The following is an 18859-nucleotide window of genomic DNA, read 5'->3' as shown; positions in this document are numbered from 1 at the left end:
TAGAAAATAGAACTAGACTTTTGCTTTGAATGCATAGAATATCTGACATCTAAAGCAATTAGTGATAAAATCTGAAGTGACATCACTGCAGTAATTTGATTACTTTGAGGCATGAATTTATTTGAGATGCAGTGGGTTAATATGACTGATTTTATCAGTGTTACAAATGCTCGCAACCCCCTTTAAAACTGCAGTTTTAACACTCTGACTTCTTGCATTGAATTTTTAATATTATAAAATATATATAAAATATCAGTTGCATTATTAAATTGTGCACATATGCATGTTTCTTATATAAAAATATTACTTGGGTATTTCAAGTTGTCTGTGAGTTATGAAAGCTACTGCAAGGAACTTCATATTCTGTTGATTTTGGAGGCTCCTGTGGACAAAAGCTGTCATATGTGAAAAATGTAACTGGTCTAGTTTGCTGATGTATGTCATATCGAGGCATCAATATTAAATTGAGACTGTTGCATAATCAATTCAAAACTCCTTGTAGTGGATTTAAGGATTTTTTTTTTTTTAAAAATGTCACAATTGCCCCAGTTACAAGTGTCTCCAGTTTATTCAGTGGCTCACATAAAGTACATGTAACACTTGGCTACTGTTTTGCAGAACAAGTTGCAATTTATTTTGAAAGCGATAACCGGAAGTCTTAGTCGGATCTCCTTGCTGACTTGCCGGTGATGATGCTGCGGTCTTGCTGGTCCCGGACCGGCCAGGAAGGCATCCATCTGGTGTGTGTGTGTGTGTGTATCTGGTTGGGAAGTGCCGTCCACGGATTGTGTTGCAGTGTGTTCCTGTCAGAAAGTGACCAGAGAGCCGAGAGGAGCAGCAGCATCAGGAGGCCCACAGTCAGAGGAGGTATGTGCCCCATCATCACCTTTATATTCTCGCTTTAATTCCCTGCAGCGGCTCCGAGTCTGCGGGGAAATCCTCCTGCTTGGAGCCCGGAGACTTTGTTTCCATGCCTGCCCTCTGGCTGCGCGTCTGGGTGTCTGCCTGCTGCGCTCTGCCACCCTGCCAGGAGCCACACACACCCTGAAGTAGCCACAACTACACCTCTTAACCCGGCCGGAGGGCTGCAGGAGAGCAGCGAGAGGCCAGTTTGTGGGGTTAAGGCGAGCTGGAGGAGGGAGAGGAGGGACTATAGAGAGTTGTGAGGCGCTTTCTAGGTCGTTAATGAAGGCTGTGTGCAGGCGATCATGCCGGATGGAGACCGGTTTCTTTGTGTCAAGTCGCACAAGTGGAAGTGTCATCATTTCAGTAATTATTTGCCTGGATAATTACTCTGTTTGATACTAACTGACATATACTTAAGATTACAATTGATTTTAATAGATTTTAAAGCACAAATCCAGAAATATAAAGACATTTTGGCTAGTATAGCAGCAGCAGGGCCTGTTGTTTTCTAATTCTGCTCTAAAGTGACTATTTAAAACGTGTTTAAACTGTAGATGCACGTATTTAATCTTCATTTTTAAATTCAGTTATGTATGATACAATTTCTTTACTCTGATTTATTGTGCAGGTCTTTAAACAGGTAAGCTCACCTGTTTATTTTTGACTAACCGGCGTCAACTTCCATAGTGCTTACTGAGCAGTAGGCCCTTTAAGATGTTATAATAATAACTTTATTAAAGCCTGTAGCTGCTCCATGCTTTAGCTCAATATGGTGCAACTGTCTCGCCTTTTAGCTTCCATCCTGTTAGTATAAATGCATGAGCACTTAGCATCCTGCACATTATCAGCCCTCAGATCTGGATGTGTGAAGGAGTCCATGCCATGCAGTAAAGTTGCCGCACCCTCATACGTACGCATCCTGCACGCACACATGCACGCAAGCACGCAGGATGGAGCACACACACACACACACACACGCACACACACATACAATACATCACATCATTATTACAGTGGTGGTGTAAGAGGGGAAGAGGGAGGAGGCACATCTTGGAGTTTCTTTGTTATTGATGTATAATCACTGACAGTAATCACATCCAGTTTAACTGATGGGAAGAGAATATTTTTTGCATTATTTTGCGTGTGTGTTTTTTGTGTCTTTTTTAAAAGATGAGAGTAGACAGTGGAGCAGAGTGGCTCATAGCCAGAGTTGTAAAAAAAAAAACTGGGCATGATGAGACCCCACCCTCACCCATCACAAAATTCCCCCCCTGCTGTTCACTAAATTTAATTTCAGAACATGAAGGTCTAATTCAATTCTCCACACTGCCATGGATGAAATTGTTATTCCATTTTTGTGCTTCAAAAGTTGTCCAATTTAAATAAAAAAAATATTAGAAGACTATAACATACCCACCATGTGTATACTTATAATTACTGAGTTGAAATCCTGACAAGTTGCAAAAAAAAAAAATAATCTGAAATTGGCATAACCTCACTGACCTCGATGGTCTGCTTGGACACAGGATGCATGTCTATGAGTTATTTTAGATGCAGAACGAGTAAAACCATACCTGCCTGAGTTGTAACTGATGACTGATGTCTGTATTTCCAGGAGCAAAATACTTACTCTACTCTGACTTAAATATCTATATACACGTGTACAGATTTCTCTGCACATTTACAGATCTACAAATCTATATATATATATATATACAGAAATAACAAAATGTTGTAACTGACCAATCAGAATGGAGAATTTAACAAAGGCATGTAATAAAGGGTAGAAAGCCAGGGGGTAGTATATGCAAAAAAGTTCCCCAGCAGGGACATTGCCTTTACATGGTATGTATCTCTACCGCTTGGCCGCCATGCCACCCCTGAATTTGCTTTTATGTTGTAACTTACCCCACTAATCCTCTGACGACCCATTTAGATTTGTCCTGCAACCTTTTCTGGGTGCTGACCCACTGGTGGGGACGCACTGTAGTAGAGAGGTACAGTAGAGCTGTTCGATGTGTGTGTGTGTGTGTGGAAGAAAACCCACCTCAACTTACTTATAGTTTTTCATATGTATCTAATTAGAAGGATATTTATGTCCTTTAGATTTATGGTATCTTATGGAGATGTTTGTTTTTTGGATGTGTTCATCCCCTGCAGTATCAGATATGGAATATCTAGATTTTGTACTCCGACATTAATTGTTATAGAAACTGATCTGTTGGATTATCTGATGATCAGCACCTGATTATTTTCAGCTGATGGTGATCAAGCACAGAGTGAATCTGATGAAGCAAAACCTCAAACACGTATTTTGGTTCTTTTTTTTGTTTCTAATGAAATCTTATAATAATATTGTGCCAATCCTAGTATCCTGGTGTGTGTGCTGGAACGTCATAACCATGACGGAACATCTGGTATGAACATGAAAGAGGCTTTATGAACTTTTATGGCTGTTGAGTGTCATTTGGTCAGTTATGACCAGGGTTCAACATGTTTTTTTTTTCACTTGGATGTGTTGGAAATATACTTATCAAAAGTCAGTTTTTACTTGCTCCTGTAGAAATTGTTTTATTTATTAGTGGTTATCAAATAACAAAAACAAAAGTTAGCTGTCATGTTTGTAAGGCTACGACATCTGTAAAATGCCAGAGAATAGAGAAAAAGTGTCCAAGGTGATGTCTTTAAATCTCTGTGCCAGTCTAAAACCCAAAGATATTTAGTTTAATATGATAATAAACAAAGAATAGCAGAAATCTCCATATGTGAGAGTCTGAAAACTGTTTTTTTGCATTTTTGAAAATAATAATGTAATTCCTTTTAACCACTTGGCTCATGGGACACGAGTTGCTTGATTTACTCGCCTGACATGACATTTTACTTTCCCCGGTCAAGCATTAAAATTGACGTAACTGTAGGGCTGCAATTAACGATTATTTTTATTGGTTAATCGTTGATTATTTTTGTGATTCATCAATTAATTGTTTGGTCTATAAAATGTCAAAAAATGGTGAAAAATGTCGATCAGTGTTTCCCAAAACCCAAGATGACGTCCTCTAATGTCTTGTTTTACTCACAACCCAAAGATATTCAGTTTACTGTCATAAAGGAGTAAAGAAACCAGAAAAAAACAGCTCTACACAATTGACCAAATGACTCTTACTAACTCCTTCATGTTCTTGTTATGTCATGGTTATGACAGTGTCATGACAGTTTTATGCACGCCCCTTCAAATGAAGTGTTACCATAAATATTTTAAAGCGATTATGATTCTTTCTATGCATCTCCATAATGAGTGAACACCATTTGTAAGTAGCTTTATGCTGCTTCAGTCCTTTCAAAATAATGGCCTTATTGATTTATTGTCTGCCTAAATCTACAAGTGGATTCAGCTCCTTTCTGTTTATCACTACGTCACTGTCCACTGGGACGTCAGGCCACAGGCGGTGACTGACACAGCTTACTCAGTCCTGTAGCTGATGTCAGTCAGTGTCTGACAGACCAGCCACAGAGCAGCATCACTGATTCTTGTCTCTTCCAGACTCACTACACTGTGTCAGGATGAGGTACTGGAAAAAAGATCTCTTTCTCAAGTTGCTTGTAGAAAAAGTAGCTGCAACTTTTCTTGTTCTTTTTGTAGGTTAGTGGTTTTACATTTAGTCATTTTTAGCAGCACCTGATGAAAATGGTTAAAAACCCATCAGTAAATGTGTCTTCTCTCTCGTTCTCACAGAGCTATAGCCATGTCTTCCAGCTCAGCGATGGTGCGGATCCTGATAAAGGGTGGGAAGGTGGTGAACGACGACTGCACCCAGGAGGCGGACGTCTACATCGAGAACGGCATCATCCAGCAGGTCGGGAAGGAGCTGATGATCCCAGGTGGAGCCAAAGTGATCGACGCCTCGGGAAAACTGGTCCTCCCCGGGGGCATCGACACCAGCGTCCACCTGGAGGAGACCTTCATGAACGCCACCACGGCAGACGACTACTACAGCGGCACCAAGGTAACCGTCCTGCTGGAAATGGAAAGAATGGAGGATTTGGATTGGAAGTAGGACATTGCCCTAATTGTTAATGTCAGAGGATGTTTTCCAGTCAAAGCATGGAATAAGAACCAGAATAAGATTCAGAAACTCAAGCTAATGAGTGCAGTTTTTGTGCTAAATTTAGCTGGACTCTATTCCTTTAACTTTAACTGCTTATGATCACAAATGTGTTGTTTTTTTCTGTCAGATATAGATCAATGAAAGCTTTCCACTGATGCTAATATTAGCCGAGATGTCAGTGATGCTACTTTAGTTTAGTTTTGATAAAATTAGACTGCTTTCTTGATATTTTGGCATCAAATGTGTTGGTTATTTTAGACACAACTTATCTTGCTGTCTGTGTAAAAGGACAACATTATAACATAAAACTGCAACAGAGAAATCTAATATGCATTAAGCATTAAAATGTGTTAAAAGTTATTTAAACTGGGCAAATGATGGCGACAGTTGCTTAGAAATATGCTGACTTATTTAGTAGTTGGACTTGGACTTGGACTTGGATTTGCATGTTCCTTCAGCCAAGACATCAATCTGGGAGATTGGAGCCCCAACAATTAGTTGATTAATCAATTAGTAAATGGAAAGAAAATTAATTACACACTATTTTGATGAAGTTGGGTTGTATGAAGTTCTTATCCATAGTCAGTGTATTACCTAAAGCAGATGGTGGTCAGCACGTCCCCAGTTTGGAGAAGCAGCAGGGGGAGCAGGAATAATGGACAGTGTCAGCAGCAAGACTTGTTATCCACCTGGCTGTTTAAAAAAAGCCTTTCGATCATGTGACAAGGAATCGTACAACACCGTCAGAGCAAAACTAAAAGCTGGTAAAAGTGGAGACATCATCAGAGACTGTTGAAAGACTTGTACACCAGCAACACCAAAGATGTGTGGCAAGTGATCTAGAACATCACTGGTTGCAAAACCATCACACATTACCAGATGAGCTACTGACATTTTATTAACTTAAGTGTTTTTAAAGTTTAGTTCAGAACAAAATATTTTTCCCTCCAAAGCAAACAGTAATCACACCTCACAGAACGCAGGAGGTGCTGATGTACCGTTGCCTCGATTGGTTAGTTTGGTTGCGTAATTGTGTGACTTTGGTATTTTAAAAACTTGTTGGGATTCACCTCAGGCACACAATAACAGAACATAATATAGCCACCATAAAAAGGTCCACCAAAGAAAATCAGTATTAGTTTAAGTGTACGCAATATTTAGACTATATTTTAAACTTTTCCAATGAGAAACTGCTGTTATATAAGCCAGATATTACTCTCTTCAAAGCTACTAGACTCCTTTGGTAAAAACAATCATTTTAACCCGCAGAATACCAGAACCAGAACATCAGAAAATTCTGCCTGATAAGATAAAGCACTGAAAATATTCTAAATACAGTGCACACTTAAAATGATGTTGATTTTTGTTGGTGAGCCTTTTTAAAGTAGGTAAAATGTGCTCTACTGCTGACCCTGTCCACAGCAGTACATTGCTTAGCTTCCTACACTGTTTCTCCTGCTGCTTCTCCAAACTGAGGGCGTGCCGACCACCATCTGCTGTAGGTAGTACACCGACTATGGATAAATACCTCATACAAGCCCACTTAAAAAAATTGATTTGTCCCTTTAAATAATTTTTAAGCAAAATGATGATGATTGTAAACTGAATGTCTTTGAGTTTTGGACTGTTTGCTGGACAGAACAAGATATTTGAAGACATCACCTTGGACCCAGCTTGCAAGTGGTTATCATAAACCAGACAAAAAGCAGACAGAAAAAGGATGATTGCTGAAAAAAATGCACATAAAACAGTGAATATCATTTCAATATCAGACCAAGCTGTGAGCTAAAAGAGCAGGTGCAAACCAGGCGCAGACGACTGGTGACGGGTGTCTTTCACACTTTTCTGATATTTTACAGATAAAATGTTGAGTCGCTTCCTCCAGAAAATAATCAGTAGATTTACAGAAATTAATTAACTTAATGCCCTACTTGGCAGTTCATTGTGTTTTTTCTGGAAGCGTTGGAGGGTTGCAGCGTCTGTGTTTCACGACATCACACAAAAATGATCTGGCACTTTGCTGGCGGCGAGGCTGCCAGAAAGTGTGTAATGGAGTCATCGTGGCTGCTGATAAGACCGGGATACCCCACTCTGCTTCAGGGCACCATGATGACTCATCACTCTGTAGCACTCCGAGATGATGGAGGGCGTCTGAGAGGTGACGGACGCCGGCCTCCGGTTGTTTCACGCAGACGGTAGCTGCCGGTAGACGCTGGTGACAGACACTATTCTCCACTGTCCTCTGTCCTCCTCGCCCCTCATTCCTCCGTCTCCCACCGTCACTCTCTCCTCCTCGCCCCTCCCCGCGCTGCTCCAGAATGAGTCCAGAGACAAATGCAGATCAGTATCTGTTTCCATGGATACCGGGGGGCTGCTGCAAAGACTGCTGCAAAGCCTTTTCACTCACGCCATTGTGCCTGGAGACAATGGTTCTCAGACCCACGCCCCCCTCGTCCTCCCTCCCACTACTCACTACTCGAGTCTCTAGGGTCAGCTGACAGATGCTCAGTGAAGCATGCACTTATACACAAAACACACTCTGTCTTCACTTGTTGTGGTTATTATAATTTATTGTAAAAAAATATATATTTAAATTTGTTTTTGGAGGATAACAAGTAAGAAGTGCTGATACTGTAAAGAAATTATTGCTTTAAATGTCTCTTACTTACACTGTGAGGGTTGGTCAGTTCTGCTTTAACTACCGGAGGATTTATATTTCCCTCAGCAGTCGTCTGCAAATAACCATAAAGATAAGCATTAATGGCAATTGAAGCTTTTACTTCCTTTACTTAGACCAAGAGCTGTGTTGATTTGTGGATTACTCCAGTATTTATGGGCTTAATAAATCAATATCTTCTGCTTTAACGTCACTTGATGCCTCAGTTTAATGTTCATTTCAGTTAACCTCAGTTTATTTTACTGAAACTGATAAAAGAAATTTAAAAAATAAAGGAAACACAGGAAAAGTCAGGATGATACAGAGATTGGGTTGCAAGATTTGGGTTGAGTTTAACAAAAGCAGGTTTAAAATGAGTAAATCCAGGTATAAAATTAGGCAGAGTTCTGTTGCACGATTAGTAAATCCAAGTTTATTTGGCAGTACATTTTATTTAGTTAATATAGAAATGGTTGTTAAACCAAATTAATGAAAAATAAAATCAAGTGTTGTGGGGAACCTAATAAATATAAAGGAGAAGAGACACTGCACATTATTTAAACTTAAACAAGGATTTTATCAGGTTAAAAAATCCTTGAACCCAATGAAGTAAGTATGAAGTCACACCCAAAAAACAAAACAAAACATTCATATTTATTCACATAAATACCTCATAAAGAACTTGAGATCTTTGTTTGTTTTACTTGTCTTCTAGGCTGCTCTAGCTGGAGGTACAACAATGGTGATCGGACACATTTTGCCAGAGAAGAATGAGTCTTTGCTGGAAGCCTATGAGAAGTGCCGCAGCTCGGCGGACTCCAAAACCTGCTGTGACTACGCTCTGCACGTGGGAGTAACTTGGTGGGGACCCAAGGTACTGAGACACTTTGTGTCCATCTACACATAATAATATTTTTTGCGCATTTTTATGCCAAAAACAACATTTTGTTGAAATGTCAGTTATGAGAACCCTGTACTGTTCGGCCAGGTTGCATTCTGGTTAAGTGACGCTGGCAAAGATTTGTTTTCTCTGTTTTTCTATGATGGATTTTGGACATTGGTTCAAAATGGTGACATAAGAAAGAAGCTCTTGCTGTTTGATTTAAAATCCTGATATTTGCTCTAGATATTTTAGACAGTAAAATAAATATACAGTCGAATAACAATATGGATACAATAAAAAGTACAGGCTGATGCTGACAGAGAGATGCTAGAGAATATTTTTACACTTTCCCTTCCTGCAGGTGCGAGCTGAGATGGAGAAGCTGGTGAGAGAGAAGGGAGTGAATTCCTTCCAGATGTTCATGGCCTACAAGGACATGTTCATGCTGAGGGACAGCGAGCTCTTCCAGGCTCTGCAGCACTGTAAGGACATCGGAGCTATAGCAAGAGTCCACGCTGAGAACGGGGAACTGGTGGCAGAGGTGAGAGAAAATCATTTCACTTCCTTTGTACCTTAACAAAACGTTACTTGTATAACTAGCTAGCTAAAATGTTAACAAAACGTTGCATTGTTTGGTAACTAAAAGTAAAAACAAACAAACAAACAAACCCCCCAACAATGTTATACTGGTTGCTAGTTTGTAAAAAAGTAAAAAACAAAACAAAACATTACATTGTTTGCTAACTAGCTAAAGGGTAAAAAAATAACAAAAAGAAACAGTCAACAATGTTACATTGTTTGCAAGCCAGCTATAATGAAAAAAAGCAACAATACACTCTTTGCTGGCTAAGAAGTTAACAAAATGTTGCATTGTTTGCTGTTTTTCTAAAAAGAAAAAAACAAACATTACCTTGTTTGCAAACTAGCTTAAAAGGTAATAAAATGTACTTTTTCTATCTTACTAAAAAATACACAAAAACCATTACATTGTTTGCTAGTTAGCTAAAAAGTAAAAAAAAAAAAAAAACATTACACGGGTTACTAGCTAGCAATAAGATTGTATAGACTAACTCAGCTAACTAGCCTAGAAACTAAATAAACTAAACTAAATAAAAAACAATGCAGTAAGGAAAACAGAGACTGCCTCACAGCAACCTGCAGACTGTTTTAATGGACCAACTGGAGCAAACAAAAGAAGAGACGCATCATAAAACTCAATTAGGTTGAGTTTGTCCCATAACTTTATTTGAGGAATTTGATTATTTTGCTTCTGTCTAGTTCATATTTCTCTTTATTATGTCTATTGTTGAATACACAAACTAAATAATTATTATGAATTTTCCCTGTAATTTTATTGATCTATATTTATTCAGTTATGTAAAATAGACTGATTTTTTTTTCCCAAATGCACTTTACCCTAATTTGTTGTATGCATAATTTATTGCACTCTCTTGCCTCCTGCCAGGGTGCAAAGGAAGCGCTGGACCTGGGCATCAGTGGCCCAGAGGGGATTGAAATCAGCAGGCCTGAAGAGGTATGATAGTCTGGATTATCCTGGTTTCCCCTCAAGTATTGCCTGTCAAGCTAACGATATGTTTCATTATATTCACAGTCTTGTCAGGAGTATTAATATGTCTGTAATGAAATAAATCTGGTCTCTGTCTTGGTATCTCATTATGATTCTTCACTGTCTTCTGTCTCTTCACAGTTGGAAGCAGAGGCGACCCACAGGGCAATAACCATCGCAAATAGAGTGAGTGAGACTTGTGTGACACAAATAAAGGAATATATAATGATGAAAAGATAAAATCAGTTTTTCTATATTCTATTTATGTTTCTGTCAGGCCCACTGCCCAATCTATCTTGTCAACGTGTCCAGTATGGCTGCAGGAGACGTAGTGGCTACAGCCAAGATGCAGGGTAAGGCCTATTTTCATACCTTAGGAGGTGTGGTGACAATAGACATGTTCTGATACCATTTTGGTTTTCACATGGGACATGAACCCCAGTCTCCTTGGTTAAAGTCCTTGGTTTGTTTGATCCATCCATCCATCCCTTCAACACAGTTTTCTCTCTCTCAATGCCGATACCCGAACTTTGCCAATACTCAATCCAGTATTTTAGGCAGAGGCTTTTCCGATTCTGGTATTCGTATCAGAACAACCCTAATTACAAGCCAGAGAAACTCAGTGAAATGGAGAGATTATCCTTTAAACTTTGTCCCTTTTTCTTAGACTCTTCTCAGCATCATTTAATCCAGTATGCATCCATATTGCTCTGCCTGATCACAGGTAAGGTGGTCCACGGTGAAACAACCACGGCCCACGCTGTGCTGAACGGCATGCAGTACTATCATCAGGACTGGATTCACGCTGCTTCCCACGTTACCGTGCCCCCTCTCCGCCTGGACCCCAGTACTCCCAATTTCCTGATGAGCCTGCTGGGAAAGTGAGGAAAACACTATAAAATCTCACATTAAATGTAATTGACCCTTCCCAAGACCCGTCCCTTTTGGAACCTCAGATAACTTTCTCCCTTCCTGTTTCCTGTTTTTAGATATATATGCACTAGGCTTGTCTATGTTGAAAAGAAAAAATGACTTTGAAGATGGTTAAAAACTTCTCATAGTCCCATCTTAAGTTAGCTTATTTTGGCAAAACACTAGATAACAAGTTAGGTACTCTACACCAATCGCTAGCTAGCTAGTTAGCTTGTGTTTTGCTCTGTAGCAAAACAACTAGAGTCCACTTGATGGTGCTCTGAGGCCCACCAGTGGTTGAGAATGGTTGGTCTAGCTAGTTACATCTGACATCTAATATTAAAAAAATGCTAGCTAAATAACTAGCTATTCTGCAAAAATAGTTAGCTAGCTTGCTAGTATTTTTTTTTCCAACATGGATGAGCCTTGCACACAGTATATCTAGGAACAGGAAGCAGGAAAGTAGGAATCTGACTGAGGTTTTTTTATGTACCACACTAGCTCAGCTGTTGTGAGCACAAAGCAAAAAGGAGCGGGACCGAGGACGGGTCAATAGGATGTCAAGTGTTTCTGCAGTAATAAATGTGACCCTCCATCTCGCTCTGTTCGGCCGCAGTGATACTCTGAATGTTGTTGGGTCCGACCACCGTCCGTTCACCATCAAACAGAGAGCCATGGGCAAGGATGATTTTACAAAGATCCCCCATGGGCTTCCTGGAATTCAGGATCGCATGAGCGTCATCTGGGAGAAAGGAGTGGTATGTGTAGCTCTTTTGTTCCCGTCTGGCTGCCAGACAACTTCCACAAATAGAACGTCTGTTTTGGTTTGACAGTTATCGATTTGAACTTTAAAAAACAGACAGCAAAGATGCAAAAAAAAACATCCTTGTTTTTATTTATTTAGTTGGAGACTGTGTCTCATTTTAAAGGGATAGTTCAGATTTTTTAATGAGGGGTTATAAGTGTAAGACACTTATCCATAGTCAGTGTATTACCTCCAGTAGATGTATTACCTACAGATGTGTACACCAGTTAGGAGAAGCAGAGAGGGGCATCAGCAAGAAAAGGTATTTTAACTGCTTAAAAGTGTAAAACACAATTCTGGTAAAAGTAGAAGTACGGTTTCAACTTCTTTACTCAAGTAAAAGTTAAAAGTACAGGCTCTGAAGTAAAGAAAAATTAAAAGTACCGCTCTGAGCGACATTTCTATCGGCTGTTTCTGTGCAAAGCTAGTTGAACCTCAACTTTTCTCCACGCAGAGGCTCACTGTCTTGTCTTTTCTGTCTTGTTACATCTTTATCAAAGTTTTTGTTTTGTTACGTTGTTTTAGTCCTCATGTAATTTACATTCTTTTTGTGTTGTGTAGTTTTTGTCTTGTTATGTCCTTTACATCGTTGTTCATCTTTTACGTCATTTTCGTCTTTTACAGAATTTTTATCTTGTTCCATCTTTTAGTTGTTGCATTTTTTTGTCTGTTGTGATAGGCACTTATGGATACATCAAGGAATTGGTCTTTTCTATGTATTAATGTCCCATTCATTTAGGTCAAAATTGCTCTTGGTGCTGGGAAGGCGGCATGCAATTATCAATAATTCCCTTCAAATTCATTAAAACTAAAAAAAACAAGCCTGTTTTGAAAATGTAAGGAGTAGATAGTACAGATATTTGTGTTAAAATGTAGTGAATAAAAATAAAATGTTGTCAGAAAAATAAATACTCAAGTAAAGTACAGAAAAATCTCCTTAAGTACAGTAACTAAGTATTTGTTTCTTTCCACTTCTGGCCAAAGTATCACTCTCTCCAAACCAACCAGACTCCTTTGAGAAAAAACAGTAATTTTACCTCACAGAACACAGGAGTTGTTGGTCTACAGCTGCCTTGATTGATTAGTTTGTTTGTGTTATTGTGTGAATCTGAACTGTCCTTTGAAAACATCGAAATCACACAAAAGTACAAACAAACTAACTGATCAAGGCAACAGTGAACCAGCAACTCCTGCTAAATAGTGTACACTAAAACTGATATTGATCTTTTGTAGGTGGACCTTTTTAGGTAACTAAAATACATTTTGTTGCTGCTGTAGGTAACACACTGACTATGGATAAGTACCTCATACAACCCCACTTCAAATAATCTGAACTATCCCTTTAAGATTACAAACATACTTTAAATTGTGTCTTTGTTGTAACAGATAGGAGGTAAGATGGATGAGAATCGCTTTGTAGCAGTCACCAGCTCCAACGCTGCCAAGATCTACAACCTCTACCCGAGGAAAGGGAGGATCATCCCCGGAGCAGATGCTGATGTGGTGGTCTGGGACCCCGAGGGATCCAAGTATGAAACCCGATCCATCCATTCATCGACCGGCTTGTCTCGCTGCAGCTTTTATCTGGACTATCTGAAGCTGGTTTGTCCGATTTAACAGGGTCATCTTTTTTTTTTTTTCTGCAGGACCATTTCTGTGGATAGCCAGGTCCAGGGAGGAGATGTAAACCTGTACGAGGGTCTCCGTTGCCATGGCGTTCCCCTGGTCACCATCAGCCGTGGCCGTCTGGTCTACGAAAATGGCATATTCACGTGCGCTGAGGGCTCTGGAAAGTTTTGCCCCCTGAGAACCTTCCCAGATTACCTCTACAAGAAGATGGTTCAGAGGGAAAAGGTAACAGACAGTGTTTGTGTGTTTGTGAAAACCACAGTGGATCAATATGAAAACTGACCTGAAATACACAGGAGAGAAGCTTACCATTAGTAACACAGCCTTTGATCATGTGATAACAGAAGCCATTTATCAAATATTATAATGAAAAACACTGAATTTGAGGCAGCTGTTCAGGTTGACATGTATAGTTTTTATTCATTTTACACAAACTCTTGGATATAGAGCTAAACAGTGAGGCTCCAGAAGTGAAAATCCCATTTATTTTCAGAAAATAAAACTTGGATTATTAGTCATAATGTCGTTACCATCCAAGGTAGACTCACCACGAGCTATGAGATTGTGAAACAATGAAGGATACTGTAAAGTGAACAGGTCATCATTGCGAAAAATCAGGATGATTCACGATGATGATGATTCCTGCATCACCCTGTCAGGGTTATTTTGCAATAATGACCTGCTCACTGTACATTATCCCACTTATTGCATGGTTACTTAACAACAACAACAAAAAAAATCAACAATTTGCCACCAAATATTGTTTTAAAGAATCTATCATTATATAATATGGTCAGAACTGCGTCCGTAGCAACAGTGTCTGTTGTACATAGCAACAGTCTTGTCAATAGAAATAACAGACCTTAGATTGATGGAACTGACCAATCAGAATCAAGTATTTAACAAAGCCATGTAATGCTGCTGTAGAAGTCACAAGTCTGATATCAACCTTGTTCAAAAAAAAAAAAAACACATTTTATTCACAGTGCCCTGGAGATTTGCAGTATAAACACTATAATAATGACAAAAGTTAAATTTAGAAAGAAACTGTATTATTTGCAAGGGTTTATGGGATGAGTAGTTCCTTCACTTTTAAATTAATTATGCACACAGTCTTGTACTGTTGCTTTTTCACCATCTTACAATCATTTTTTTGGTCCAAATCAAACATTTTATGGTTATGATTGATTCTCATGGCTGGATGGCTCAATTTCAGGCTTGAAAGTATTTATATATGGATTTTCTGAATTGTCAAAGGATTGAATGAATGGGAAATTCACTTTCGTAATCAGAGATGTGTTCCTTTTCTTTTTTTGTTATTGTGCTTTGAGCACCACAAACCGAGTGCAATTTTGTCTGACTTCTTTTTTTTTATCTCCAAAACTAACACCAAAATAATGTAAATAAATAAACAACTCTACAGCTCAGGGGAAAATGTATATTTTGGGATGATTTTGGGGTGAACTGTTCCTTTAATACTTGATTAGTTCCTTACTGTTAAACCATAACACATTTCCTCCAATAAATCATTTCTACAGCCAGTTACAAGTCAGTATAAAACTTCTGTGATTTAGGTTAACATTCAGCACCTGGTTGTATTCATTTGTATGTGTGTGTGTTGTCCTACCAGAGCCAGGCTGTGAAAGCTGTTGAACGGGAGCCCTACACAGGTGAAGTTGTCGCGGTGGCCAACTCAGGAAGGAGGGACTTGGGAGCTTCAGATCTGGACACTCCGACACGCCCGTGCACCCGGCACGGGGGCGTGAGGGACCTCCACGAGTCCAGCTTCAGCCTGTCTGGTAAGAATCAACAGATATTGGTGAACATTTCAATTTTTCTTTCATATAACGACACTACAACTGTAAGACGGAGTATTTTTTAGACCGTTCCACCTGAAAACTCAGGTATTTTTTCATACACTGGCAACTGGAGAACTTTTGCTGAAACTTGGGAGGGATGCTGTGTTTTGTCACTGCCTTTTTGACTTTTAAAACTTACAATAATTGGCCTGATGAGGGCGCCATATTTAAATAAATTTGGAGGGGCAGTGCTTCTTGTGGACCCCATACAATCAGCCATTGGCACAGTAGATGCCTACATCATTTGTGGATGATTACATGTGTGGGAAGCTAATTTTCAGCTTTTCATAAGACAGATTTGTAAATTCATAGCACTTTTCAGAAGAATATAACAGGTTGCTTTGCCAAATGAAGGTACAGAAGGCTTATACCATCCCTTTTCCTTATCTAGAAGTAAGTACACTTGCAAATTTTAAATCATAAATTAGAGATTTGACAGCAGAGAGCTGACAGGAAATGACAGGAGAGATGGGGACTGACATGCAACAACCAAAGAGGTTTACAGTCAGCAGGATTTTATTGATCCCTATATCAATGCTGATACTGCTTATCGATACAATACTCAGCGATACTCTCATTGGGCCTCGTGTATAAATATTTTCTTGCTTGTGTCTCATATCTGTTCTTAAACAAAGCAGTAGGAGGAAGATACAAAAATCTTGCGTGGGATTCATGAAACATGCACTGACAGCCAAATCTGTTCTTACCCACCTCAGTATGTTGACGAATTGCATTTGATCTGAAACTGAATGTGTACCTGGAAGTTTGTGGTTAGCATATGGAAACACCCCAGTAAAATGTTTACTTTACACCCAAATACTTGTTAGTAACCATAAGTGGTTTAAGCAGTATTTTAAAGGGAATGAGAAGAATTGCTTTGATGTTTTGACGTATACCGCGTTGCTTAAATCTCCTTGTAACTGAGCATAAGCTGTTAAGAGAATCCTTTACAATACCATGAGAACATATGGCACATAAATACTACCAAGAATTTGTAGTTCGTTGTGTTTCTCTGCTGAACCGCTGCATGTGTTCATGTTCCCTTCTGCTCCAGGTGCCCAAATCGATGACAACATTCCAAAGAGATCCTCGGCCAGGATCCTCGCTCCTCCTGGAGGGAGATCCAGCGGGATCTGGTAACTGATCAGGCGGCCAGCACACGAAACAGAAGAATGACACCTGAGGGAAACATACGGCCTGAGCAAGATGACTTGTTTTTCTTTCTGGAAGCTTAGAATGTGTGTGTGGGGGGGTAACGAATTCATGTTTTTACTTTGAACGCAGCACAGTTACATAGGACTGTAAAACTGTATGACAATAATATTGAAATACAGATCGAGGAATTGCTAAGTGGTTATTATAGCAACCAAATTTCAGTCAAATGTTAACCAAATATAAGCAGCAAATAAAAAAAAAAAACGAGTTGCCAGTGAATTACTTTGGCCGATGGATCACGTTAGGGGAAATATCTTACTGATAGTTTTAGGAATGTGAAGGTGAGTCATGGTTTTTATGATGCGATTGTGTTACCTCACTGTAAAATACGATTTTGCACTTGTATCATGTACTATTTAGATGCCTTTTTACATGATTTAATGTCACAAATGTCACAAATGTCTTTTTACCACGAGCCATGGTGAATGAATTATTACAAGGGTGTCGGCATGACATTAATATGTCAGTTATGGAAAAAAAAAAGTTGCAATTGACCAATTGGTGAAAACTATCATAATGGAAGCTAACATTTTAAATGTATTTCTTTTATTTATTTTTTATATATTTCATTGTTTGTGTTTTTTTCCGTTGACGCTACTGTGTTAGAATTATTTCCTAAACATAAACCCAATTCTAAAACAGTTGGGACGTTGTGTAGAACAGAAATAAAAACAGAATGCAATGGTTTGCAAATCCTTTTTGACCTCTATTCAACTGAGTACAGTACAAAGACAAGATATTTAATGTGCAAACTGATTAACATCACTAGTTTTTGAAAATATTCAGTCATTCTGAATTTGATGCCTGCACCACTGTGATACGTCTCCTTTTCTTTAACAACACTCAGTAAATGTTTGGGAACTGACACTAATTGTTGAAGTTTTGAAAGTGAAATTTGCAGTCTGGACTGCAGGGAGGACAGTTTGGTGTCTTTTACTACAAAGCTGCACTGTTCTAACACGTGCAGAATGTGTCTTGGCATTGTCTTGCTGAAGGGACGTCTCTGAACAGGACGTCTGGATGGCAGTATATGTCACGTGACGGTTAGCCGTGTCATGTTCAGACACCCCAACACCATTACGCCCTTGCCCCTTAAATACAGATATTTCCCTGGATTCTCTGAAAGTTTTAATGATATTATGGATTGTAGATGGTGAAATCCCTACATTTCCTTGCAGATGTGCGTTTAGAAACATTGGTCTTAAACTGTTAGACAATTTGCCCACGCAGTTTTTTACAAAGTGGTGAACCTCAGTCCATCTTTGCTTATGATCGACTGAGCCTTTGGAGGATGCCCCTTTAATACCCAATCATGATACTATCACCTGTTACCAAATAACCTGTTTACCTGTTGTTCCGAACAGGTCTTTTTTGAGCATTTCCCAACTTTTTTTGAAATGTGTTGCAGCCATCAAATACAGAATGAGTGAATATTTACAGAAAACAATAAAGTTTATCAGTTTGAAGCTTAAATATCTTGTCTTTGCACTGTGATCAACAGAATACAAGTCTTTGCAAATCATTGCATTGTTTTTATTTACATCCTAACTTTTTTTGGAATTGGGGCTGTAAGAATGAGGTCTTTGTTCTGTAGTTCATTGTCAGATTAGCGTTTCAGCTCATGTTTACAGCCTTATAGCAGAATAGACTTCTGTTCCACCCCCACCAAATGTGAATGAACCTATGCTGTGTGTACTGTGCATGGTAGCATAGTTAGAACTACTGTATTAATAAGCACTGTTGTTGCTCATGTAATACGCAGCATTCTGTTGTGTTGTGATCGTATCCATTTTTCCACAGAGAGCAAAAAGTCTCACCCAAACTGCCTTTTTCTCACCTGAGAACACTGACACCCACAAACACACCGTCCTGTTCATGCTGCCGGTACAGATCGAGACATGTTGATCGCTGTCATTTCTTTTGAGAGTGGGCTCTTTCTTTTCTTTTTTTTTTTTTTTTTTCAAAACTGCTCTGGTCTGAAACGGCAGGGTTTTAAAATGTTCCTCTGACCGACACCTCCGATCTAACACACCACTGTGAAACATATAGAGAAGGTGGAGTGATCCTCTTAAGTGTTCACAGAGTTGAAGGTAAACAGCAGCTACTCTTCAGGGGATCAAATGCCTTCATTCTGTATGTCACTAAAAACTCAGCATCATAACTGGAAGGCATGCTTGTTTAGCAACTACAGAAAAGCACTGATACTACTACTGTATTTTTTATTATAGTTGTTTTTTAGTTACAGAATTGTTCTTGTCTTTGTAATTTTGTTGGACTTTTGTCAACACTGCAGTGTAAAGCAGGGGTGCACACAAGATTTT

The 18859-nt window shown here is 39.1% G+C and overlaps 1 protein-coding gene across 1 annotated transcript; it reads left to right on the top strand.

Moving 5' to 3' along the window:
* Positions 1 to 709: 709 nt before the first annotated feature.
* On the top strand, positions 710 to 17376 carry dpysl5a (dihydropyrimidinase like 5a). Its single transcript, XM_084742536.1, has 13 exons — positions 710 to 867; positions 4640 to 4910; positions 8384 to 8542; positions 8913 to 9092; positions 10017 to 10085; positions 10260 to 10304; positions 10396 to 10471; positions 10843 to 10999; positions 11647 to 11788; positions 13222 to 13364; positions 13482 to 13689; positions 15095 to 15263; positions 16378 to 17376. Exons 2-13 carry the CDS (start codon positions 4650 to 4652, stop codon positions 16461 to 16463), a joined length of 1695 nt encoding a protein of 564 aa, XP_084598662.1. The 5' UTR covers positions 710 to 867; positions 4640 to 4649; the 3' UTR covers positions 16464 to 17376.
* The last annotated feature ends 1483 nt before the right edge of the window (positions 17377 to 18859 follow it).

This window comes from Lutjanus erythropterus, chromosome 18, assembly GCF_056507025.1.
Source record: "Lutjanus erythropterus isolate fLutEry1 chromosome 18, fLutEry1.hap2, whole genome shotgun sequence".
NCBI lineage: Eukaryota > Metazoa > Chordata > Actinopteri > Lutjaniformes > Lutjanidae > Lutjanus > Lutjanus erythropterus.
This window is presented reverse-complemented; position numbering and strand designations above follow the sequence as displayed.

What these genes read in the sequence shown, in the direction of transcription:
- dpysl5a (XM_084742536.1), top strand. Translation starts at nt 4,650, where the DNA reads ATGTCTTCCAGCTCAGCGATGGTGCGGATCCTGATAAAGGGTGGGAAG. An exon ending in CAATAACCATCGCAAATAGA is followed by an intron (nt 10,305 to 10,395) that starts GTGAGTGAGACT and finishes TGTTTCTGTCAG; the next exon opens with GCCCACTGCCCAATCTATCT. An exon ending in TCATCTGGGAGAAAGGAGTG is followed by an intron (nt 11,789 to 13,221) that starts GTATGTGTAGCT and finishes TTGTTGTAACAG; the next exon opens with ATAGGAGGTAAGATGGATGA.